Source organism: Octopus sinensis, linkage group LG6 (genome assembly GCF_006345805.1).
Source record: "Octopus sinensis linkage group LG6, ASM634580v1, whole genome shotgun sequence".
Classification (NCBI taxonomy): Eukaryota; Metazoa; Mollusca; class Cephalopoda; order Octopoda; family Octopodidae; genus Octopus; species Octopus sinensis.
The window spans coordinates 92,945,855-92,971,946 of NC_043002.1; the positions used below are offsets into that span (position 1 = coordinate 92,945,855).

The following is a 26,092-nucleotide window of genomic DNA, read 5'->3' on the forward strand; positions in this document are numbered from 1 at the left end:
TTTGAAATCATTATCATTATTATTATTGATTGTGGTGGTGGTGAGTTTTTTTTTTAAGTAATTATTGTGAAGCCAATTTTTCTGGCACCATTTGTCAGCCAAACTGATTCAGCTGTAAACCTTGCCCAACAATACAACAAAAGACTGTTGTAAGATCTGGACTTACAACCATATAACCAGTAGATTAGGGCTGTAATCACATACGTGCAGTTGAAAGGAGAGGGTCTGATCCACCCTCTCCTTTCAACATATCTCTTAACCCTTTAGTATTTAAACCAGCCCTATCCGGCCAAAATATTTAATCTGTTTTATGCTCAAACTGACCAGATCCAGGCTCTCACACCTACCCTACAATGTTATTTTACATTAAGTAATTGCACCATCAAGATCTTGAAGATATGAGATAATGCATGATTAATTCAAATCAATAAGCATTATGTTTGATAGAATAATCTGAACACTAAAGGGTTAAACAACAAAACAAGCATTTTGAAACCATTTTTCCTTCTACAGAAGTGGTGAACTTTCTGGATCCCAATGAAAGTTTTCTCAGTTTTGCACAATACTCTACATCCCTCCCACCAACCCCTTGCCTTCATTTACTTCTCTAGAATCTTTAACTATGTCTTTTTTGATCTTCTCATTCTTCTACATGCTTTCGCATTAATTTCCATTATTCTTATCATCCAACGCAGGAGTGGCTGTGTGGTAAGTAGCTTGCTTACCAACCACATGGTTCCGGGTTCAGTCCCACTGCATGGCACCTTGGGCAAGTGTCTTCTACTATAGCCTCGGGCTGACCAAAGCCTTGTGAGTGGATTTGGTAGACGGAAACTGAAAGAAGCCCGTTATATATATGTATGTATATATATATATGTGTGTGCGTGTATGTTTGTGTGTCTGTGTTTCTCCCCCCAACATCGCTTTACAACCGATGCTGGTGTGTTTATGTCCCCGTCACTTAGTGGTTCGGCAAAAGAGACCGACAGAATAAGTACTGGACTTACAAAGAATAAGTCTCGGGATCGAGTTGCTCGATTAAAGGCAGTGCTCCAGCATGGCCACAGTCAAATGACTGAAACAAGTAAAAGAGTAAAGAGTAAAGAGTAACCACTTTCATTAATCCTCAGCACATGATCCAGCTATTTCATCCAATTTCTCTTCCCCACATCTATCACCAGCTCTATAATTCATTGTTTTCCTCTCCCTAAACTACAGTCTACTCATCCATTGACTCGGTCTCGTGTCCCTTCTTTCCACCCTTCTCTACTGCTCAATAATCATTACCCTTTTCTAACTCCTAAGAATCATAGCACTTCTTACATAGGCGCAGGAGTGGCTGTGTGGTAAGTAGCTTGCTCACCAACCACATGGTTGCGGGTTCAGTCCCACTGCGTGGCATCTTAGGCAAGTGTCTTCTGCTATAGCCCCAGGCCAACCAATGCCTTGTGAGTGGATTTGGTAGACGGAAACTGAAAGAAGCTTGTCGTATATATGTATATATATATATGTGTGTGTGTGTGTGTGTTTGTGTGTTTGTGTGTCTGTGTTTGTCCCCCTAGCATTGCTGGTGTGTTTACATCCATGTCACTTAGCGGTTCGGCAAAAGAGACTGATAGAATAAGTACTGGGCTTACAAAGAATAAGTCCTGGGGTCGATTTGCTCAACTAAAGGCAGTGCTCCAGCATGGCCGCAGTCAAATGACTGAAACAAATAAAAGAGTAAAAGAGGTAGAACACCTTTTCTTTTGGTTTCTGTGACATCCCAACCTTATTAGCATGTCACTTGCTTCCCTATACCTCTTTCATGCACATCTCACTTGTAGACATGGTTTAAGAGTCTGATCCACCCTCCCCTTTCAACATGTCTCTTAAACAACAAAATGTTTTCAGACCTGGTTAATGCTGCACATTACCACAGTATTGGCCCCTAAAATACACAGCCTTTGTCTTTATATAAAAAAAAAATGTTACATAGACCCATGGTGAAGTTCTGGATAGGTGAATCGACAGTTGTATTTGATCCTGGAATGGTGAAAGACAAGCTTGACATCAACATGATTTGAACTCAGAAACGTGCAGACTACAAGGTGGAGAGCTGGCAGAAATTATATCTCAATGCAATTTATAAAATAACAAAACTTACAATTAGCCCCACGGTAATAAGAAGCAGCGATACACTTGAACCGTTCTTGACCAGCTGTGTCCCATCTAAAATAAATATATATGCAAATAAATAAACAGTCACAACAATACTTAGTAAAAGACATAGAAAATATTTAACCCTTTAGCATTCAGATTATTCTGTCAAATGTAAAACTTATTTATTCATATTGTTTTGAATTAATCATGTATTGTCTTGTAGATTAAAGATTTACAGTGTAGAGTAAGAGGCTAGATATGGTAAGTTTGAACATAAAACAAGCAGAATATTTGGGGCCAGCTATGGCCAGTTTAAATGCGAAAGAGTTAAGATATTACGTTTATATATTTGTTGTGCAAGATTTTTGATGTGAAATCGTGTGTTGAAATAGATATTGTTGTATTTAGGAATGGTCATTTTGCCAGTTTAGCCAATAAAAACACACGCACTATATATTTGGTGTTACTTTGCTTCAGCGTTATTTATTTTTTACATTAATCTTAATCTTATTTCAGCCAGAGTTCTTTCGTCACACTCCTGTGACCGCATCGGTGGTCCTTTGCTTTCTTCTTTCTTATTTGTGTGTCTCTCCTTACTAACCGTCAGCCATACTTAATCAAAAAATTGGTTTATAATATAGAAACTGCTGATAGCATTTGAAGATTATATATTTCAAAAGGGCAATGGTGATTTTGCCTTTCTTGAAGAAAAGAACGAGAGGGGTAATACCAATGTATTACTGTTTTTCTGCAGGGTGCAGTACTTTTCAACTAAATCTCATCTACAGTGGGAATCATCATCATCATCATCATCATTTAATGTCTGTTTTCCATACTGACATAGGTTGGACAATTTGATAGGAGCTGGCCAGACTACAATTGTCTGTTGTGGCATGGTTTCTATGGCTGGATGCCTTTCCTAATGCCAACCACTTTACAGAGTGTACTGGGTGCTTTTCATGTGCCACCAGCACGGATGTGTTTATGCAGCGCCAGCACAAGTGCATTTTATGTGGCATTGGTACCTGCAAAAGACATGCCTCATGCCGGTGGCACGTAAAAAGCACCATCCGAATGTGGCCGATTCCAGTGCCCACTTTGACTGGCTTCCATGCCAGTGGCACATAAAAAGCACCAATCCGATCGTGGCTGTTGCCAGCCTCGCCTGGCACCTGTGCCAGTGGCACGTAAAAAGCACCCACTACACTCACGGAGTGGTTGGCGTTAGGAAGGGCATCCAGCTGTAGAAACACTGCCAGATCAGACTGGAGCCTGGTGCAATCTTCTGGCTTCCCAGATCCCCGGTCGAACCGTCCAACCCATGCTTAAATGGAAAACGGGTGTTAAAAGATGATGATGATGATGATGATGATGATGGCAGCGATTTTACTCAGCTTGATATGTCTTCTCAAGAACAGCAAATCACCACAACTCCCAGTCCTTGGTCATTTCCTCAGTGAGGCCCAGCATCTGAAGATCTCTTCTCACCACTTCATCCCCAGAATAAGTAATAAAACTAGTAAGGAAATAAAATGCATTTTGCTATGAAGGAAAGGAAAAATTATCAATGAATCTGGTAGTGACTATATTCTCAAGAAAGAGAATATAGTTGACAAGAAAGAAAAAATCTTTGGATTCTGAATTTTACAGCAGACTGTTTGACCATGAAGAAGTAGCTTCCTTACTGGACACCAAGACCCACCAGTGTACACTGATGTTCCTTTACATGGAGGAAAATACTGGACAGTCGTACAGCAGACAAGCCAGAGGATAACCCTCTCTCTCTCTCTCTCACACACACATGTGCACGTGTGCACACACACACACACACGCACGCACACACACACACACGCACGCACACACACACACACACTTTCATTCTGTTTCATTATTCCAGAAATATGGTAGGAGTAAGGAACAGAGTAAGGTATGAGCTACTTCTGTTTCACAACTTCAGAGAAATGGTTGGTACAAAAGACAATGTGAAATATGAGTTACATAAGGAGGTCATAGTAGGTGATGAGAGGAATGGTTGATATTTCAGTTACATATATAGATATACTTGCATATCATCATCATCAGTCCCTGGAGTTAAAGGACTCCTAGAGCCAGTTACCCAGTTTTTATGGTAGATAAGTGAACATTCCTCTTGAACAGAATGCCAGTCCATTGCAAGGTTATTCATTTACAGTTGAGTGAACTGGAACAATGTGAAATGAAGAGCTTTGCTCAAACAGAATGCACCACCCTGTCTAGAAGTTGAAACCACAATCTTGCAATTTCAAGTGTAACATCCAAACCACTAGGCCATACACCTTCACATACTTGCATAATTTCTATTATTGTGGCGCTCCAGCAGTTACAACGATGGGGGTTCCAGTTGATCCGATCGACACAACAGCCTGCTCATGAAATTAATGTACAAGTGGCTGAGCATTCCACAGACATGCGTAACTTTAATGTAGTTCTCAGGTAGATTCAGTGTGACACAGAGTGTGACAAGGCCGGTCCTTTGAAATACAGGTAAAACAGAAACAGGAAGAAAGAATGAGAAAAAGTTGTGGTGAAAGAGTACAGCAGGGTTTGCCACCCCCCCCTGCCAGAGCCTCATGAAGCTTTAGATGTTTTTGCTCAATAAACACTTACAATGCCCGGTCTGGGAATCAAAACCGCGATCCTACGACCACGAGTCTGCTGCCCTAACCACTGGGCCATTGCACCTCCAGATTTATATTATAATAAAAATTAAACACTACTGATAACCCACCATACTTTAGTGAGGTATACAAGTGTTGTAACACCTACTTTACATAAGTGGAGGCACATGAGGCACATGTCTTAGAGTGTTGGACTCATGATGGTAAGATTATGGTTTTGATTCCTGGACTGGGCAATGTGTTGTGTTCTTGAACAAAACACTTCATTTCATGCTGCTCCAATTCACTCATCTAGCAAAAATGAGTAATCCTGTGACAGACCAGTGTCCCATCTAAGTGGGGTATTTATATACCAGGGAAACCAGGAAACCGGTCCTTGTAAGTTGACATGACACAAAAAGGTAACTTTACCTTAGTTTACACAAATAAGGTGCATTCAAAAAGTATCCAACCTTTGGGCATAAAAAAGCAATTTTGTATATTTCATAAATTTTATTTAATCACCTTCAAAATACTCCCCTTGGGAGTTCACACACTTCTCCCAGCAGGTCTATCATTGCTGGTAACACCTCTGGAATGTTATGGAGCTCCACTGTTTGCTTTTCTCATATAATTTCCTCTCATGACTCAAATCACTTCCCTTTCAACATGTTTTTTTTCGGTTTGTTAAAAAGCCAGAAGTCACACGGTGCCAAGTCAGGAGAGTAGGGAGCCTATTGAACAAGTGGTGTGTTGTTCTTGACCAGGAAAACCTGGATTATGAGGTGTGTTCAAAAAGTATCCAACTTTATTTTTTTGCACCGACACTCTCTGCATGCACAAATCCTCCTCCCCAAGTCGAGAGATAAGTACCAGTCAAACAGTGGAGTTGGTTTAAGTGACTAGACACATTCTATCCATCTTCTACATCCACTATTCCTGGAAGGAACATGGGAGTAGAATCCTCAGGTACCTCCTCCACAGACTCCTATGAGAAGCAACCATCATTAGAGTTTTCAGCTGGATTCCCAAGCATGACCAACTGAGACTGGACATTATCCTACCATCTCATTCTTGGTCTACCCCCAGGTCTCCCAGTTGGCTTGGTTCAAAGAATCCATCTTGCAATTTTCTGCAACTTTCTAATCAAATGTCCATAGTCCCATAGCTGTCATATTTCAATGGTAAAAATTAATATTGATTTATGGTCAGTTGATAGAGCAATTTATGTAAGTAATTAAAAAGTTTTGCTATTCAAATGATAAAAGTTCAATTAACTTAAATCCCTAATTATAAAGGGAAAGGTTTATCAATGCTGCACATTACCACAGTATTGGCCCCTAAAATACACAGCCTTTGTCATTATGTAAAAAAAAAAATATTACATAGACCCATGGTGAAGTTCTGGATAGGTGAATCGACATTGTATTTGATCCTGGAATGGTGAAAGTCAAGCTTGACACCAACATGATTTGAACTCAGAAACTTACAGACTACAAATAAGTTCAGTTTTATTAATCTCAGAAGGTAACGATGACTTAGGTGATATTTGAACTCAGTTTATAAAGTAACATAAAGTTAATCCAAACATGAAAACGCGAGGACGTGGAACAAGTATAGTGTTATTGGATGCTCAGGAAGGAAAGAAAGAAGGAGGATTTAACGTTTCGAGCAGAGCTCTTCATCAGAAACATAGGAAAAGGAAAGATCCAAGGAAGGGAAAACGGAGGAAAAAAAATCGCCAACGGTACACACGCGGTCAGATATTGAATCCAATCACATATTGCATTAAGTAACATAACTATATAACACAAAGTATTTAATTAGCTACTCTACAAATTCTACCATTCACTGGCCTGTATTATTCTAACTGGAATTTATCTCTGTACTGTCATACTGGCAACATTCATTACCGAGTTTGAAATATTGGTGATGTTAAATGTTTTACTTACAATTGGAGAGTAAAAGGTGCTGACAGGATGGAAAACTTTTCCACTTCAAAATCTACTCCAATGGTAGCTTTATAATCTCGGTCAAATATATTATGACAGAACCTGCAGGAAGAACAGAAACAAGTTATTGAAACACCTGTTTAATGTTAATTTTTTTCTTAAACAGAACAAAAGTTAATGTGATTCAGGTAAAACAATTTTACCCACTACCACCAGCACCGGGGGCAGAATGACAGTATACTGAAGAAAAGTTACCCAGAAAACTATTTGGTTGTTATGTTCACACAACAGGTAAACTATGGAGAATGACAGAATTAGAATTTAACATCTTCCATAATAGAACACCTGTAGCAAATATGAATGAACTCATAATCCATGAGAAAGCAGTACAACACTTTAATCACTCAACCATTTTATTTCCACAAAGAAACACTACATACAAAATAAATGGCATTTCCTGAATAATATTATGTAGGAAACTGGTGAGAATAAATGATAATTTCTGATTATTATTATTATTATTATTATTATTATTATTATTCATCGTTTAACGTCCACCTTTCATGCTAGCATTTATTATTATCATCATTATCATTATTATTAGATTATTTTTCTTTTTCTGTGCTGTAACTCGTCCTTCGATATTGTCCTCCATACCTTGGGCCCTTGAGGTCAATAAAACAAATCATCATCATCATCATTATTATTAAGGCAGTGAGCTGGCAAAATCTTGAGCACACTGGATGAAATACTTAGAAGTTTTTCATCAGTCGTTACATTCTGAGTTCAAATTCTGCCGGGGTTGTCTTTGCATTTCATCCTTTTGGAGTCAATAAATTGAGTACCAATGAAACACTGGGGCCAATAACTGACTAGTCCCCTCCCGCAAAATTTTAGGCCTTGTACCTTTAGTAAAAAGGATTATTGTTATTAGTTATCATTATCATCATCATCATTATTATTATTCCCCGTGCCGGTGGCACGTAAAAACATCATCCGTTCGTGGCCGTTTGCCAGCTCTGTCTGGCACCTGTGCAGGTGGCACGTAAAAAGCACCCACTACACTCACGGAGTGGTTGGCGTTAGGAAGGGCATCCAGCCGTAGAAACACTGCCAAATCTGACTGGGCCTGATGAAGCCTTCTGGCTTCACAGACCCCAGTTAAACTGTCCAACCCATGCTAGCATGGAAAACGGACGCTAAAAGATGATGATGATGATGATGATTATTACATCTGAAGTAATGACGAAAACAAGTTTTATTATTATTATTATTATTATTATTATTATATTATTATTATTATTATTCAAGTTGACTCAGGTTTCTTCTTATTCCTCATAGAAGTTATGTAGGTAACGGGTTACTACCTGTAGCCTTAGATATCCACAAATTTTCAGTAATTTTATGAAGAGCTGATAGAACCATTAGCAGGCCACGCAAAATGCTAAGTGGCACTTCATCCATCTTTACGTCCAGAGTTCAAATTCTGTCATGGTTGACTTTACCTTCCAGGATTGATAAAACAAGTACCAGTTGAATACTGGGGTCAATGTAATCAACTCGCCCACTTGCCTGAAATTTCTAGCTTTGTGCCAAAAATATTATTATTATTATTATTATTGAGTGAGAGCAGTGTATGCCATCAGAGTGACACTGGGGTAAAATATACGAAGCCCAGTATACTCATCATGACTACCCGTTTGATAAGGGTACACTAGGCACATGCATCACAATCATATGTGTGCGACATAGTGATCGCATATCAAGATAAACAGCACATGACCTTGCAGGTGGGGCCCAGTTAGAATTTTCTTTAGGTCGAGTAGCCCATCCTGCTCAAAAGGTCCCTGAATAAGGGTTGTTTAAGGATGATGAACGAAACACCCATGTTTCTAAAGGTGAATTATCTAAACCCCAAATAATTTCTCTCGACACATGACTAGGATGCTCCCCCACTACTTCTGCTCATGATCAGAGATGCACATATCGTCGGCCAATAAGGGACATGCTCAACTGGTTAAGGTCAAGCAACTGACAGGCAAATCTGTGGTATTGAGCAGAATATTTGCTGTAGCCCATCTTTTACACCAAGACAAAACAATGTACATGATAACACTTCCAACCAGTTAAGATGAGAAGACATGAAAGCCACTGCCTGGTACTGCATCAGGGCATTTATTATTGTTGTTGTTGTTGTTGTTATTATTAATATTATTATTTTACTTCTCAGAACATTTAGTCTTGTTTGTTCAGGTAGATTCTGAGAGCATACAGCAGCCTGCTGTCAGAGGTCTCAAGATTGCTGACCTCTGGGTTTATGTCAAACAGCTGCTCTCATGTGTGGGATGGATCCAGCTATCAGCTGAATCCATAGTGAAGATTGTGCCACTGCCCTCCTTTGGCCAGGAGGGGCTGGCTGTTTTTATTTGTCTGGTGGATGTAGCGAAAGAGGTAGTATGGTGGACATGTCTGAAAGGGCTAAAGTCAGACACTTTCCTCTTTGGCCAAGCCCTCATCAACTTTTTCAAGTTCAGGGTGGAGAGGGAAGTGTTGCCTTGTAGCAAGTTTATTGAAAGGTGGGTGAATGTTGGAAGAATGGCCAGTGTGAAAGGACCAATTCTGAGTGTACACATGTAAAAAAAAAGAATTAAAGGAGAAGGGCTCTGCCCTATCAATCAGGCATTTGTGGCTTTTGTGGGTTTTTCCACAAGGACCTTTAAAGCACCTCCCCTTTTGGGAGTTTTACATATTGTTTACATGCCGTAAAATCCATTGAATCATCCCGTTTTTGTCTTTTATGTTGTTGCATGCCTTTTAATATTTTGTATGTGAGCCCTTGTGGCTAATAAAAGAATGAATTATTATTATTAATATTATTATTATTATTGCTTCAGAAATAAAGGTGGTAAGTTGGCAGATTTCTTAGTGCCTTTGACAAAAAATGCTTAGGGACATTTGAACTGAACTCAGCTCTTTATGTTCTGAGTTCAAATATCACTAAGGTCAACTTTGCATTTCATCTTTCAGGGTTGATAAAAATAAGTGCCAGTCAAGTACTGGCGTCAATGTAAACATGTAATTGATTTGTCCCCTCCAACTCTCAAAATTACTGGCTTTGTGTCAAAATTGGAAAGAATTATTACTTCTGAAGAAGAAATTCCATTCATGGGTTAGAATAAAATAATACAGATAAAACAAGCCATCAGTATTGATCAGTATTAATGTTTTGTTTTGTTCTTTCTTCTGAGATGATTTATTTAAAAGGAGAAAAGACAGAACCCTTCAATCTTTTATAGGGTCTCCAACAATGGTAGAGGAAAGTTAGGAAGTAATTCTCAGACCAGAGACTCGGCCAGAATGCTTGCAGCAGACTGGACTCTGTTGAAGACCCCTAAGGGCCAGGTGATGGTGTTAAACCAAGAGACTAATTATGTCTGCCACCCAACAACAGGATTTGTCCCACTGACAAGGGACCATCCATGATGATTACTCTCTTTACTCTTTTACTTGTTTCAGCCATTTGACTGCGGCCATGCTGGGGCACCGCCTTTAGTCGAGCAAATCGACCCCGGGACTTATTCTTTGTAAGCCCAGTACTTATTCTATCGGTCTCTTTTGCTGAACCGCTAAGTGACGGGGACGTAAACACACCAGCATCGGTTGTCAAGCAATGCTAGGGGGACAAACACACACACATACACATATATACATATATACGACAGGCTTCTTTCAGTTTCCGTCTACCAAATCCACTCACAAGGCATTGGTTGGCCCGGGGCTATAGCAGAAGACACTTGCCCAAGATGCCACGCAGTGGGACCGAACCCGGAACCATGTGGTTGGTTAGCAAGCTACTTACCACACAGCCACTCCTGCGCCTATTCCGTCCACCATATTTCAATCACAAAATATTGGTCAACTAGTAACTATGGTAACAGACACTTGCCCAAGTAGTCACGCAGTGAGAGTGGGTCACAGAATCAACAGACTGTTTAACCTTTTAACATTTACACCAGCCACAGCCAGCCTAAATATTCTACCTGTTTTATGTTAAAACTGGCCAGATACAGCATCTCACACTTAGAGCATACAATTAACATTCTAAAAATAAACAGTCAGGAGGCGCAGGAGTGGCTGTGTGGTAAGTAGCTTGTTTACCAACCACATGGTTACGGGTTCAGTCCCACTGCGTGGCATCTTGGGCAAGTGTCTTCTACTATAGCCTCGGGCCGACCAAAGCCTTGTGCTTGGATTTGGTAGACGGAAACTGAAAGAAGCCCGTCGTGTATATGCATATATATATATATGCGTGTGTGTGTTTGTGTGTCTGTGTTTGTCCCCCTAGCATTGCTTGACAACCGATGCTGGTGTGTTTATGTCCCCGTTACTTAGCGGTTCGGCAAAAGAGACCGATAGAATAAGTACTGGGCTTACAAAAGAATAAGTCCCAGGGTCGAGTTGCTCGATTAAAGGCGGTGCTCCAGCACGGCCGCAGTCAAATGACTGAAACAAGTAAAAGAGTAAAAGAGTCATACCATCAAAATCTTGAAGCTACAAGACAACGTATAATTAATTCAAAACGATGTGAATAAATAAGCATTACATTTGAAGGATTAATGCCATAACTCAGGGACACTATATATATATATATATATATATATATAAGTGTGTGTGTATATGTTTGTGTGTCTGTGTTTGTCCCCTATCATTGCTTGACAACCGATGCCGGTGTGTTTACGTCCCCGTCACTTAGCGGTTCCGCAAAAGAGACCGATAGAATAAGTACTGGGCTTACAAAGAATAAGTCCCAGGGTCGATTTGCTCGACTAAAGGCGGTGCTCCAGCATGGCCGCAGTCAAATGACTGAAACAAGTAAAAGAGTAAAAGAGAGAGAAGAGTATATATGAAAAACGATAGTTCAGTTTACTGTTAACATATTTAATGAAGAGAATATTAAGAAGCTAATTAGAAATAATTATGCAATGATGAAATAATTAAAACAATATTAGTTATTGATTAATATTGATTATTTTCCTTCTCTGCATAATTACTTCTTATTAACTTTTTAATTGCTTCCTTCATTGAACTGGTTAACACTAACGTAAGTATTGTTTAAAGGCAATGACTGAGAGATCGTTATTGCTAATGAGATATCTCAAGAAATCAGATCATAGTTCTAAATGTTGACTTTATGTTTTGTTTTTCAGTAGCTTTTTTTTTTTCATTTATTTATTGTTTGTTTTTTTTCAATATTGACAAGAAATGGATTGATCTAAAAATCAAAAATCACCAACAACAAACTTGAAACCTTTCTATTTCATAATCCACTTTCATAATCCATATCACCTTTAGCCTTTCTTCTTCTTTCATCAATCAATTCTAATTTAATACGCAGAGGTTCTAGTTGTCACAGTTCCACATGCCATGGGAAAGATAATGAAAGTGACAAAGTTAAGTAGAATTTTTTAAAATGTGATTTTATATAGAGGCACAAATTTCTCTAAGTATATGTTATCTCAAAAATAATTTATGCTGCATTTCATTCATTTAATATCAACAGAACTTTAAAATACCTCAATCAATTTGCCATAAGCCGAAGCCAGTGCCGCCTCGACTGGCTTCCGTGCAGGTGGCACGTAAAATGCACCAATCCGGCTGTGGCCGATGCCAGCCTCGCCTGGCACCAGTGCAGGTGGCACGTAAAAAGCACCCACTACACTCACGGAGTGGTTGGCGTTAGGAAGGGCATCCAGCTGTAGAAACATTGCCAGATAAGACCGGAGCCTGGTGCAGCCTTCTGGCTTCCCAGATCCCCGGTCGAACTGTCCAACCCATGCTAGCATGGAGAGCGGACGTTTAACGATGATGATGATGATAATGAAGTATCTGAAACGAGATACATACAATGAGAGACCTTCTATAAGCAAGCTGAATTGTCTAGCTTCAGTGAACTGTAACTAACTGACACTCCATCGGGTATGACGACGAGGGACAGCCTGCTCATGAAATTAACTGGATCTTTTCGGTTTGAACGGCAGTTTTTAACATAATTTCTAGGTAACTAAAAAATTTTAAACTTCGTATACTGGTAGAATGTGTTTATAAAACAGCTTTTTCTCTTGGCTTTATCGAGAAAATTCTATGGTTTGTAAGATATTTGTTGTTCTTTTTATGCAATTTCAACCAATCAAATACGTCTATTGAGGTAAAAAAACATTCTGTGCCATATGAATATGTCCCTCGTTTAAGAAACAGATTGGGTTTACTTACATTTGTGAAGAAAAAAAGATACCCTTCCTCCCACCCCTAAAACAGATAGAAATGCAATAGATCGATACTAGGGTCATAATTATGGGTGACAATTTCATATGACACCACTAGAAAAAACTGCCGTTCAAACTGAAAAGATCCAATTAACATGCAAGTGGCTGAACACTCAACAAACATGTGCACCCTTAACATAATTTTCAGTGTGACGAGGCTGGCCCTTTGAAATACAGGAACAACTCATTTTTGCCAGCTGACTGGACTGGAGCATTGTGAAATAAAGTGTCTAGCTCAAGGTCACAACATGCCACCAGGATTGAACTCGTGACCTTACGATCATGAGCCAAATACCCTAACCACACACCTTCACAAACTGTAAAGATATTGCAACTAATGGGGCACCTACTACAAACACAGAGGGAACCAGACTTTAACTCTTTAACCCTTTCATTACTGTATTTATTTTGAGGTGTTCTGTATTTCTTTCAATTACTTTAAATATAACAAAGAATTTAGTAAAATAACTTAGTTATCATTCAGCTAGTATTAAGAACATAAATTGTGACTAAGGTTTGGTGGAAGATTTTAATTCAAAATTTATGAAAACAAGACATTTGTACTCAGAGCCAGAGCCGGTTTCAGCCGGGTTGGTAACGAAAGGGTTAATAACAGTTCAAGACTGCCCTAGTTCTCTGGTGCAAATTTCTTGCTTTAAAACGATCTAAATTAGTATTTTCCCTAAAAATTTCATGCTAATTTATGTTCCAAACATTTGTTTAAAAATGAAAGAGTTATTTTACTATATTCTTCATGATTTTTTCAACTCAACTGAAACAAAGAGGTGTATTTCAAGAAAAATATGGTAACAAAAGGGTTTAAATATGGCTGTTATTAATAAAGCAGAACTATGAGCAAAGGCATTCCAGCTGTGACCAGCCCATTTTTTCTACTCAGACATAATATATCTAAGACTGCATTATCAAATGTGTCCTTTTTCTTTAACACAGTGAGGTATTATTTGAGGGAGATTTGGCTACTATTTCAAATGAGAGTGACCTAGTAAAATATCCTTCGTTGATGTGTGACTGCTATGTGTTTAAATTAAATTACTTACAGAAATATAGAATATTCATAAAGTTGTGGCTGATGCCGGTGCCGCATGACTGGCACCTGTGCTGGTGGCACCTGTGCTGGTAGCACATAAAAGCACCCATGCTAGTGGCACATTAAAAGGACCCATTACACTCATGGAGTGGTTAGTGTTAGGAAGGGCATCCAGGTGTAGAAACCATGCCAAACCAGACTGGAACCAGCTTGCTAGTTCCAGTCAAACCATTCTAACCCATACCAGCATGGAAAGCAAACACTAAATAATGATGATGATGATTGTGGATAATGTGGTATAGATAGAAACTGTGTTGCAGTGTATTTGTGATGGATGGAAGCACTCCGTCGGTTACGACGATGAGGGTTCCGGTTGATCCGACCAACGGAACAGCCTGCTCGTGAAATTAACGTGTAAGTGGCTGAGCACTCCACAGACACGTGTACCCTTAACGTAGTTCTCAGGGATATTCAGCGTGACACAGAGAGTGACAAGGCCGGCCCTTTGAAATACAGGTACAACAGACACAGGAAGTACGAGTGAGAGAAAGTTGTGGTGAAAGAGTACAGCAGGGATCACCACCATGCCCTGCCGGAGCCTCGTGGAGCTTTAGGTGTTTTCGCTCAATAAACACTCACAACGCCCGGTCTGGTATTTGTGATACTGTTTAAATAAAGGGTCTTTATAACAAGATCATAAAAATAGTGTAAAGGTGTATCTGTGACACTGTCTTTAAATGTATGACACCTCGATCATAAACAGAGTCATACATGAGAAAGAAAGTATTAATGACACAGTCTATGACCGTGCTCTGCATGATTACAGGCTGCCCTTTGGCAAGGCATAGCATCTGTTCAGCTACCCTGCCAGGGATACAGCAAAGTCATGGGAGTTGTGTAAGAAGTGGCTTGTGAAGAGGTAGCAGAAGATCACAACTAAGCCAACAGTGCTTCTTACGTTGATGCTAAGTGGAAGAATCCTAGAGGATCAATGGTCAGGATGACCAAGTTCTACCAAGAGAGTAACTGCAACGCATCCATAAGGTGGGCATCAATGGTTGTGTAATCAGCTAATGAAAGATTCACTATGACTCAAGCTCCTGATTCAAATTCATAAAAATGGAATTGGATGGTAACAGAGAGTCATGGGAGTCCATGAAAGCAGTGAAAAGAAATATATTATCATTACCTTCTTTACAAACAACTAGGTCATAGATTAAAGCATAATACAGACATACTCTAAATATATAACTTTACTTATAAATGAGGTCATGTACAAGGCGGTACTGAAAAGTTCCTGGCTTAAGGGATAATGCAACAAGTATGGTTGAATGCCCAACTTTCTGAGTTCTTTTACAGGGCTTAGAAAAACTGAACGACCATTGCAATAAGTGTGTGAATCTGAGACAGGATTATGTTGAATAACATCATAATTAACTGATCCTCCTGTATTTTCTTTTACTCAAAGCCAGGAACTTTTCACCACTCCCTCAAAAGATTAGGTAAAGTGTATTTGTGATACAAGATCATTTGGCACTCTTTCGGTTACAACGATGAAGGTTCCAGTTGATCCAATCAACAGAACAGCCCACTCATAAAATTAACATGCATGTGGCCAAGCACTCCACAGACACATGTACCCTTAACATAGTTCTCAGGGAGATTCAGCGGTATGACACAGATGTGACAAGGTTGGCCCTTTGAAATACAGGTACTACTCATTTTTGCCAGCTGAGTGGACTGGAGCAATGTGAAATAAAGTGTTTTGCTCAAGGACACAACATGTTGCCGAGAACTGAACTCACAACCTTGTGATCATGAGCCGACTACCCTAACCACTAAACCACACTGCGAAAAAATAATAATGATACAGTCTATATATATATGGCCATGGTCATAGATAGGATGAAGCATATTACAGTCGTCACTGTATCAACCAGACTATCAGATATTGTAATACACCGCTGGTCACAATGTGCTTCCTCACAATGTTGTAGCTTGCAAATGGTGCAACCCAGCTGGCTATGTGGGCAGGCCAATATTTCCCCTAAATGGAATGCCAGTCTGTCACAGGGTACCCTATCTATAGCTGGGTGAACTGGAGCAACATAAAATGATTATACTCAAGAACACAACACACCACCAGTCTGGGGATGGAAACTGTGGTCTTGCAATTGTGAGGATCTTTTCGGTTTGAACGGCAGTTTTTTTCTAGCGGTGTCATTTGAAATTGTCACCCATAATTATGACCCTAGTATCGATCTATTGCATTTCAATCTGTTTTAGGGTTAGGGTTAGGGGTGGGGGAAGGTATCTTTTTTTCTTCACAAATGTATATAAACCCAATCTGTTTCTTAAACGAGGGACATATTCATACGGCACAGAATGTTTTTTACCTCAATGGACGTCAGTGATTGGTTGAAATTGCAGAAATTGAAGAAAAAACAACAACCAATATCTTACAAACTATAGAATTTTCTCAATAAAGCCAAGAGAAAAAGATGTTTTATAAACACATTCTACCAGTATACGAAGTTTAAAATTTTTAGTTACCTAGAAATTATGTTAAAAACTACCGTTCAAACCGAAAAGATCCCAATTGTGAATACAACATCCCTAACCACAAAGCTACATGCCTTCATTATTACAGACACATACTCTAAGTATATGACCTTGTCTATAAACAAGGTCATATAAGTATTAGTAAAGTACGTTTGCTACACAAGGTCACATAAATGGTGATAAGACATGAATGACCTTGTTCATAAGCATGGTCATATAAACAGCAATAAAGTACAGTGTCCATAAATTACCTTTACAATTTCAAAAATTCAGAGAAAAAAATGAAAAATAAGGATAACTAAGCATAGTTTATTGGCAAACAAACCTTTATTAGAAACATCAGAACACTTCCACATGAGTCCTATTGGTTGCATGCAAAACATATAGATGACACAATATAATAAATTGTGGAAGTAGTAAAGATAATTTACGAACACCTTGTATGTTACTGACACACACTGAATCTATCTATGACCTTGAGCAAGGTCATAGACTGATTTATAAAAAAAAATAAATAAAATACCAACCTACCTATTCACCATACTTGTTTTACCAATTGAAATATCTCCAACAATCACAGCTTTTGAGATGCGAAGGCTTTCATTGGAAGAAGAAAAAATATGATACATTTGATAAAAATAAACATTAAGAAAATTGTTCGATTAATAAGAGACATTTCTAGGGATTACTATTATTATTGATTTTTGAAAGTGATGACCAACATAACTAACTATAATATATTATTTTACTGTAGATTTTATTTTTTTTTATATGACATGACATTTTGTGAACATAGGTGTTGTGGGTTATAGGTTTCTAACAAGCCAATCACTGCATCCTATGAGGTGAGAGTAACAGGAGACCAGCAGTGCAACTTGGGTGGAAGAAATATCACACAGGGCACTTTTGTATAAAAAAGTACTAGCTTAACAGTTTTTTCATCAATAACTATAAAAAAAAAAGTATACATATATATACACACACACACTATATATATATATAGATATATATATCTATATATATAAAACTCAACTTGTGTGTCTGTGTGTTTAACTTCCCGGCACATCTCCTCCTAGCCAACAAATCGTAGAACCACCAAAAATGGGTCACTTAAAGTATAGGCAAATGAAAACACACACACTTACATATATATGACGGGCTTCTTTCAGTTTCCGTCTACCAAATCTACTCACAAGGCCCGAGGCTATAATAGAAGACAGTTGCCCGAGGTGCCACGCAGTGGGACTGAACCCGGAACCATGTGGTTCGTAAGCAAGCTACTTACCACACAGCCACTCCTATGCCTATATATATATATATATATATATATATATATATATGGGGGGCAAATATATATATATATATATCTATATATATATATATTATATTATATGGGGGGCAAAGGAAAGTGATTGCGTCACTCATAGCCTCTCCTCTCCAGGTGTAATGATCGCTGCAGAACTTCTACTTGGCTGCGCCTTGTGGAAAGTTCTTGCTAATGGCCTCTCCTGCACTACTGTGTCCACAGCAGCACCTTCACGCGGTACCCCATGTTCTCACTGAGCCTGCTGTGTGGCGCGACCGGGTGCTTGGCGGTATAACCAGGTGGGCAGACTGGGCTCGTTAGCCTTGGTTGGCAGCCAGTCTAGGAGAAGGAAAACTCTGACTCCAAACCCACGCTCCGCTGCCTTGCGGATGCTCTTGAGAGAGGGAAAGGCTATGGGAGTAAACCCAGACAGAAAATCCGGAGTGGAGCCCCGAAGGCGGTAGGGTGTCGAATCTCGACCCCTTTCCGGCAACTCCTGCAGCCAACCAGACTCCAAACGTACTGCACTGCATTCCTTTGGATTATGTCTGGGGGGCCGAGAGGGAGATTCTGGTGTCTGGGCAGCCCAGTGTCTTCGTTTCCACCACCCAGGCTTGCGCCATGGAGGAACTACTCCATCGATGGAACAAGCTGAGATGGCAGTTACGAGTTATAAGCCAGGGTGAATTGGCGTAATCCCGGGCGCTACGGGCCGTCTCTAACGGTGGGAGGGATCATTGAAGTCCCACTGGTCAGCTACCGCCCTCCTTAAAATGGGCAGCCCCCAGCCAATAATGGTGCTGACCCGCCACAGACTGCCCGCTTCAATGGGTGCTTGGAGCTAGGACAAAATCTGAAAAGCAGACTGAAAACCCTGCACCAGCAAACAAAGGAAAAACAAACACCCAGTCACCAGTCTTGCGACTGGCCACCTGAAATGTCAGGACCATGTGCCCTGGCATCATTGACGATCTACGACAGATGAACGACAGTAGGAAGACAGCAGTCATCAACACCGAATTGAAAAGGCTGAACATCGACACAGCAGCGCTGCAAGAGACCAGGCTCGCCGCAGACAGCATGCTACGGGAGAAGGACAACACCTTCTACTGGCAGGGGAGACCCGTCGAGGAGGCCCGCCAGCATGGCGTGGGGTTTGCCGTGAGGAACAGCTTGCTCCCCATGGTGATCCCTCCTTCAAATGGCTCAGAGCGCATCCTCACTCTTAACCTTGCAACATCAACGGGGAAGGCAACATAATTAGTGCTTATGCCCCAACACTCCACTCTCCTCAGAAATAAAAGACCGGTTCTATGAGGAGCTCGACGCCACCATCAGCCAGATACCAGGGTCGGAGCCCATCTTCCTTCTGGGCGACTTCAACGCAAGGGTGGGATCCGATCATCGGGCATGTCCAGATTGCCTTGGACGCTTTGGCGTGGGGAAGGTGAATGAGAATGGCCAGAGACTGTTGGAGCTTTGCTCTTACCGGAAACTCTGCGTTTCCAACACATTCTTCATGACTAAGCTGCATCACCAGGTCTCATGGAGGCACCCAAGGTCCGGAAACTGGCACCAACTGGACATGGTCATCACCCGGCAAGCCCACCTCGGCAGTGTGCTTCTCGCACGCAGCTACCATGGTGCTGAGATGGCAGATTATTCGCGACACCACTTGCAGAATAGCCATGTCATCCCTAGGAAAGAGGGAGCGGAGAAATCAAGACTGGTTTGAAGCTCACCTGCCTGAGATGGAGCCTGTCATTGCTGCCAAGAGGGAAGCACTGGTCAACTATAAGCGCGACCCATCAGAAAAGAACCTGGCTACTCTGAGAACAGCCAGAAGCGACGCCCAGAGGACGGCCAGAACGTTGCGCCAACATCTACTGGCAGAACTTATGCCAGAACATCCAGTGCTGTGCTGACAGTGGTAACGTGAAAGGGATGTACGAGGGGATGAAGAAAGCATTCGGGCCCACTGTCAGAAAGGTTGCTCCACTGAAGTCCAGAGATGGCGAGGTCATCAAGGACCAAGCGAAGCAGATGGAGAGGTGGGTCGAGCATTACCAGAACCTCTACTCCACTGAGAATGTGGTCACCAGGTCTGCCCTCGCTGGCATTCCTGCTCTGCCTGTCATGGAGGAGCTTGACCTGCCTCCAACAAAGGAAGAACTGAGCAAAGCAATTGACTCACTCGCTCGGGGCAAGGCACCAGGGCAAGACGGCATCCCCACAGAAGTCATCCAGTGCGGGAAGCCAGCCCTTCTGGGCCATCTCCACGAGCTGCTCTGTCAGTGCTGGGAGGAGGGCTCTGTCCCTAAGGATATGCGTGACGCAAACATCATCACACTGTATAAAAACAAAGGGGACAGAAGCAACTGCAATAATTACAGGGGTATATCACTGCTCAGCACTGTCGGTAAGGCATTTGCCAGGGTGGTCCTGAAGAGGTTGCAAATACTTGCAGAGCGTGTGTACCCCGAGTCTCAGTCTGGCTTTAGGGCAGAGAGGTCTACAATTGACATGATCTTCTCACTCAGGCAGCTTCAAGAAAAGAGTCAAGAACAGAGACAGCCCCTATACGTGGCCTTCATCGACCTGGCTAAGGCGTTCGACTCAGTCAGCAGGGAGGGGCTGTTTGCACTCCTGGGTAGGATAGGTTGCCCTCCCAGACTGCTGAAACTCATCACCTCCTTTCACGACGGTATGCAGGGAACAGTGCAGTTTGACGGATCGCCCTCGGAGTCATTCCCCATCCAGAGTGGAGTGAAGCAGAGTTGTGTTCTGGCGCCGACGCTCTTCGGAATTTTCTTCTCCCTTGTCCTGTCCTATGCCTTCAGAACGTCCGACGACGGAGTGTTCCTCCACACATGGGCTGATGGTGGATTGTTCAATCTTGCGTGCCTCAGAGCTAAGACCAAAGTCCGTCAGGTGCTGATCAGAGAGATCCTCTTTGCTGACGATGCCGCCCTAACATCACAGAACCAACTGGGTCTCCAGAGGCTGGTCAGCTCCCTGGCGGATGCCTGCCAAGAGTTCGGCCTTACCATCAGCCTGAAAAAGACAGAGATCATGGGCCAGGACGTCGGAGGGGTCCCCAGCATCAGTGTCGGCGACCACAGCTTGCAGGTGGTGAACGAGTTCACTTACCTGGGATCGACGGTCCTCCAGCAGCCTGTCCCTCGAGCCGGAGCTGAACAGACGGATTGGGAGGGCTGCTGCTGCCATGGCTAAGCTCTCCAGGAGAGTGTGGGAAAACAACATGCTCACAATAACCACCAAGATCGCAGTGTACCGAGCCTGCATGCTGAGCACCCTACTCTACGGCAGCGAGAGCTGGACAACATACACCCGGCAGGAATGCCGCCTCAGCGGCTTCCACATGCGGTGTCTTCGACGGATCCTTGGCATCTCCTGGAAGGACCGAGTACCAAACGGAGTCATCCTGGAGCAGACTAATATGCCAAGCATGTATGCCCTCCTCGTGCGGAGACGACTGCACTGGCTTGGACACGTCTGCCGCATGCAGGACGGTTGCATGCCTAAAGACATCCTGTACAGCGAACTCACCACGGGATCCCAACCCAAGGGACGTCCACAGCTACGATACAGGGACGTGTGCAAGCGCGACCTGAGGACTGCCAACATCTGTGTGGACACGTGGGAGGAAACAGCTGCTGACCGCTCTGCCTGGCGTCGGACGGTGAGGAAAGGCGTTTCCATGGCTGAGGAGAGGAGAGCACAGCTGTGGTTGGACAGACGGGACAGGAGGAGGACAACTGCAGCAACACCCCACACGTACCCATCGATGTTCTGTGCAGCAACTGTACCAAGGACTGCCACTCTAGAATTGGACTGTTCAGTCACAGCAGACGCTGCACATCATCAAAGTAGGCCCCACCCTTGGCGCAACCCATTGTCTATCAAGACAGACGGGGAGAAGAAGATATATATATATTATATATATATATAATATATATATATATATATATATATATTATATATATATATATGTATGTATGTATATACATATATATACGCACACACACATGTATATATGGGTACAGGATGTCACCAGCAGTGCAAATAATATGAAATACGTAAAGAAGAAAAAATGGACAAGTAATCACAGAGAAAAGTCCTTTCATTAGTTATCAGCTATCTACCTACTCCTCATTTTGAGCATTCATTGCCAATATGAGTCTTCAAAGACAGTTGCTCCCATAAATTCTAAAATAAAATTGAGGATTTATGTAGGGTCAAAGTTGGGAACAAAAAAAATATGACAGTGGAGACATACAAGGAAACTGAACAAAAACAAACAAGGAGGGTCATTAGACCAGAGCGAGAAGAAAATAGTGAATGCTGGGAGAAACATTTTTTTGAAAAGAGAAAAATAGAAGAGAGAGAGAAAACACGTCCGTTCCTTTAAACGTCCATGCAAGAAAAGAAAGATGGTCATATGAGCAAAAGAAAGATAGACGATGGTCACGTGTGAGCAACGAGAGAGAAAAAGGGAAAGAGGTGGAGAGAGAGAAAGAAAGACTGATAGAAAACAGTGAAGGAGGGAGAGGAGAAAAAGGGAATTAGAAAAGGATGGAGGTAGAAAACAGTATAGAGTAGAGAGTCGCATCAAAAAGGTAAAGATAAACTTACTTGGAAATGTTCAATAATATATCATGCTATATACAAGATAGATATAACCAATCTAATCTGTCGTCTACTCTAATACGTATTTCTTTATTACCCACAAGGGGCTAAACATAGAGGGGACAAACAAGGACAGACATAGGTATTAAGTCGATTACATCAACCCCAGTGCGTAACTGGTACTTAATTAATCGACCCCGAAAGGATGAAAGGCAAAGTCAACCTCGGCAGAATTTGAACTCACAACGTAACGACAGGCGAAATACCGCTAAGCATTTCATCCGGCATGCTAACGTTTCTGCCAGCTCGCCGCCTTCTACTCTAATACCATTACCACCCTACCTGGCTCTTGGGTACCTTTAGTGGAGTCTCTACTCAGTTATATTCTGATCTTCTGACAAATTCTCAAGTCAGAAGGAAACTTGGTTTCTTAATAGACTGCTACTTCTTGTTGCAGATATCAACAAATTATAGTTTCCATCCCACTTTCTCTTACTAATATTGGATTTCCTACAAAGATCATGATCAATACCCATCCTACCCTGAATAAATTATAACAGAAAGATGAAAACAAAAGAAAAAAGTGTTGTTAATGCTATTATAATTACACAATGTAACACGATTTTTGTCGTTGGGTAACAACTGTTATTTCCTATTTGCTTATCCTTAGAAAGTATGAAATATGGCTAATATTTCCTTCAAACTGCTTTTCTTACATTTATTCAAACCCCAAAGAATCCCTCTCAACACATGGCTATGATGCTCCCTCACTACTGCCCATCATCAAAGATGCACATCGTGTCAGCCACTAAGAGACATGCTCAAGCGGTTATGGTTAAGCAACTGACAAGCAAATCTGTAGTACTGTTTGTTTGTTCCTTCTCAAGCCATGCCTGGCTCATAAGGGCCGGTTTCCCGGTCTCTTGGCGTATAGGTTCCCCACCTGGATGGGACGCCGGTCCATTGCAGGTGAGCTGCAAGATGCAGGAGGAAAAAATGTGAGAGAAAGTTGTGGCGAAAGAGTCAGCAGAAGTTTCGCCATTACCTTCTGCTGGAGCCGCGTGGAGCTTAGGTGTTTCGCTCATAAACACACACATTGTCCGGTCTGAGATTTGAACCCGCGATCCCTCGACCTCGAGCCCGCTGCTCTAACCACTAGGCCATGTGCCTCCACCTGTAGTACTAAGCAGAATACTTTGCTAAAATGATATCTCTGCTTCAGCAACTTAGTGCTGAATCTGTCTGAAAATAGGTCAGTTTCAAAACGTTCATGTCCAGGACACAAAAGCAAAGAACCCAGTACATGACTGGTGCTTATTTTATAGACCCAAAAGAATGAAAGGCAATATTGACTTGAGCAGAATCTGAACTGAGAATGATAAAAGCCACAAGAAATGCTACTAAGAATTTTGTCCAGCATGGTAACAATTCTGCCAGTTTGCCGCCTTGCACCTAACTTTTCCATTATTTTTAATAATTAATTGAAACAAAGTATTTATCAAAAGAAATACAGTAGTAACAAAAGAGTTAAACCACTTAGATTAATTAGAGCAGGGGTTCACAACCATTTTTTTTTTGTCTGTAGATCCCTTTGATTACTATTTCGTTCTGGTGGACCCCCAAAGCCATTCAATGTTTAAAAACTAGTTTTATAGGAACTTCTTTCAAAATCCCTATTCTGTTTTTCACACATTAACTTGTGTAGGCTGATTTATGTAAAATGTTAGAGAAAGAAACCTAGCTGTTTCTTGCAATACATACAAATACATACATCTAAAGCAAGATCATTTTTATCATTTACCCTTTTAATGCTACTGTGGACCCAATTTATTGTTTTGCTGCATCAACCCTCCAAAAATCTTATGTGGACACTTAGGGGTCATATGGAATAAAGTTGAGAACCACTGATTTAGAATAAAACCTCAGAAAATTTAGGATCAATTTACGTGGAACAGTTAGTTACCTAACACGACCAGTTCTGTTCTCCAAACAAGCATTCTTTACTTTGGGATGAAAGTTCGTTTGAAGGTATGGTGTACCATCAGGATGGAAAGCCTAGAAAAATACAAGAATATAAAAAAAAAAAAAACAGATTTTATACGAGAAGAGAATCTGAATAACAGCTTTATCATTTCTTAATTGGTAATGAGATTACTAGCATCACAGTTACCAGAAGTATTCTTATCTCCATCCACCATCCATCAATACCCGTATCATTACAGCTAACAACTGATATCTTCATTGTCATCATCATAACAGTCAGAAATATCTTCATCACACTTGTTGCCAATATTAACAGCAATAACAAGGCAGTGAGTTGGCAGAAATACTTAGTGGTATTTCACTTGTCTTTATGTTCTGAGTGCAAATTCCACCAAGGTTGACTTTGCCTTTCATCCTTTCGGGGTCGATAAAGTAAGTACCAGTTGAGCACTGGGGTTGATCTAATCGACTTACCCTGCTGCCCCGAAATCGCTGGTCTTGTGTCAAAATTCCAAACCAGTATTAACAGCAATATCATCATTATCATTATCAATGTCATGCCACCAGCAATATCTATGGCATCATAGCAACCAGTGATAACTTCGACATCATAGTGATCAATACTATTAGAGCACATGATCTTTTTATCTTCATATCAACCAGCAGCAGTAGAAGCAGCAGCAGCATTGTCACCATCATCATCCTCATCACAGCCACCAGTGATATCCTTAGCATCATAGCAACCAATATCTTCATCATCAGAGCTTTTAGCAATGTCCTCCTCACCACTTCAATTACAAAAAATGTCACTGCATCTTCTCCAATGTCCATACGTTTTCTGATAAACACAGAACCAAAGTAGTATAAGGTGAACATCAACTGTATTGACAATATAAGGGGTTCTGCAAAGGCTATGCACATGGTCTTTCTTTCAAAGACAAAGTAAAGTTGTAGAGGAATCAGAAATTGTGTCCAGTTGTATACAAATGTATAATAATCATCTCACACATACAAGCATGGTACAAGTATGGTATAACAACCATATCAAACATCCAAGCATAGCATAATAATCATGGCATAACAATGATTTCACACATTTAAACATGGTACAACCATCTCAGACATACAACTGTCTCACACATACAATTAAACATAGAACAACGACCATCTCATCATCACTTAATGTCCGTTTTCCATGCTAGCATGGGTTGGACAGCTTGACAAGAGCTGGTAAAGCCAGGGGCCATATCAGGTTCCATAGTCTGTTTTGGCTTGGTTTTTACAGCTGGATGCCCTTCCTAATGCCAACCACTTTATAGAGTGTACTGGGTGCCTTTTACATGGCACCATCACCAGTGCTTTTTATGTGGCACCAGCACCAGTGCTTTAAGTAGCACCAGCACCAGTGCTTTTCATGTGCTGCCATCACCAGTGCCTTTTACATGGCACCATCGCCAGGGCTTTTTATGTGGTGCCATCACCAGTACTTT

The 26,092-nt window shown here is 41.1% G+C and overlaps 1 protein-coding gene across 2 annotated transcripts in view; it reads right to left on the reverse strand.

Annotated features, from left to right (window-relative positions):
• Nucleotides 1–26,092, reverse strand: part of LOC115212950 (ras-related protein Rab-34-like) — a 50,397-nt gene that overhangs the window by 11,003 nt on the left and 13,302 nt on the right. For both annotated transcript variants that reach the window (XM_029781802.2, XM_029781803.2), the window contains exons 3-6: nucleotides 24,583–24,674; nucleotides 17,195–17,260; nucleotides 6,731–6,832; nucleotides 2,147–2,211 (exon numbers count right to left, since the gene is read on the reverse strand). In XM_029781802.2, coding sequence (XP_029637662.1) covers nucleotides 2,147–2,211; nucleotides 6,731–6,832; nucleotides 17,195–17,260; nucleotides 24,583–24,674 — 325 coding nt within the window. The remainder of the gene's footprint in view (nucleotides 1–2,146; nucleotides 2,212–6,730; nucleotides 6,833–17,194; nucleotides 17,261–24,582; nucleotides 24,675–26,092) is intronic.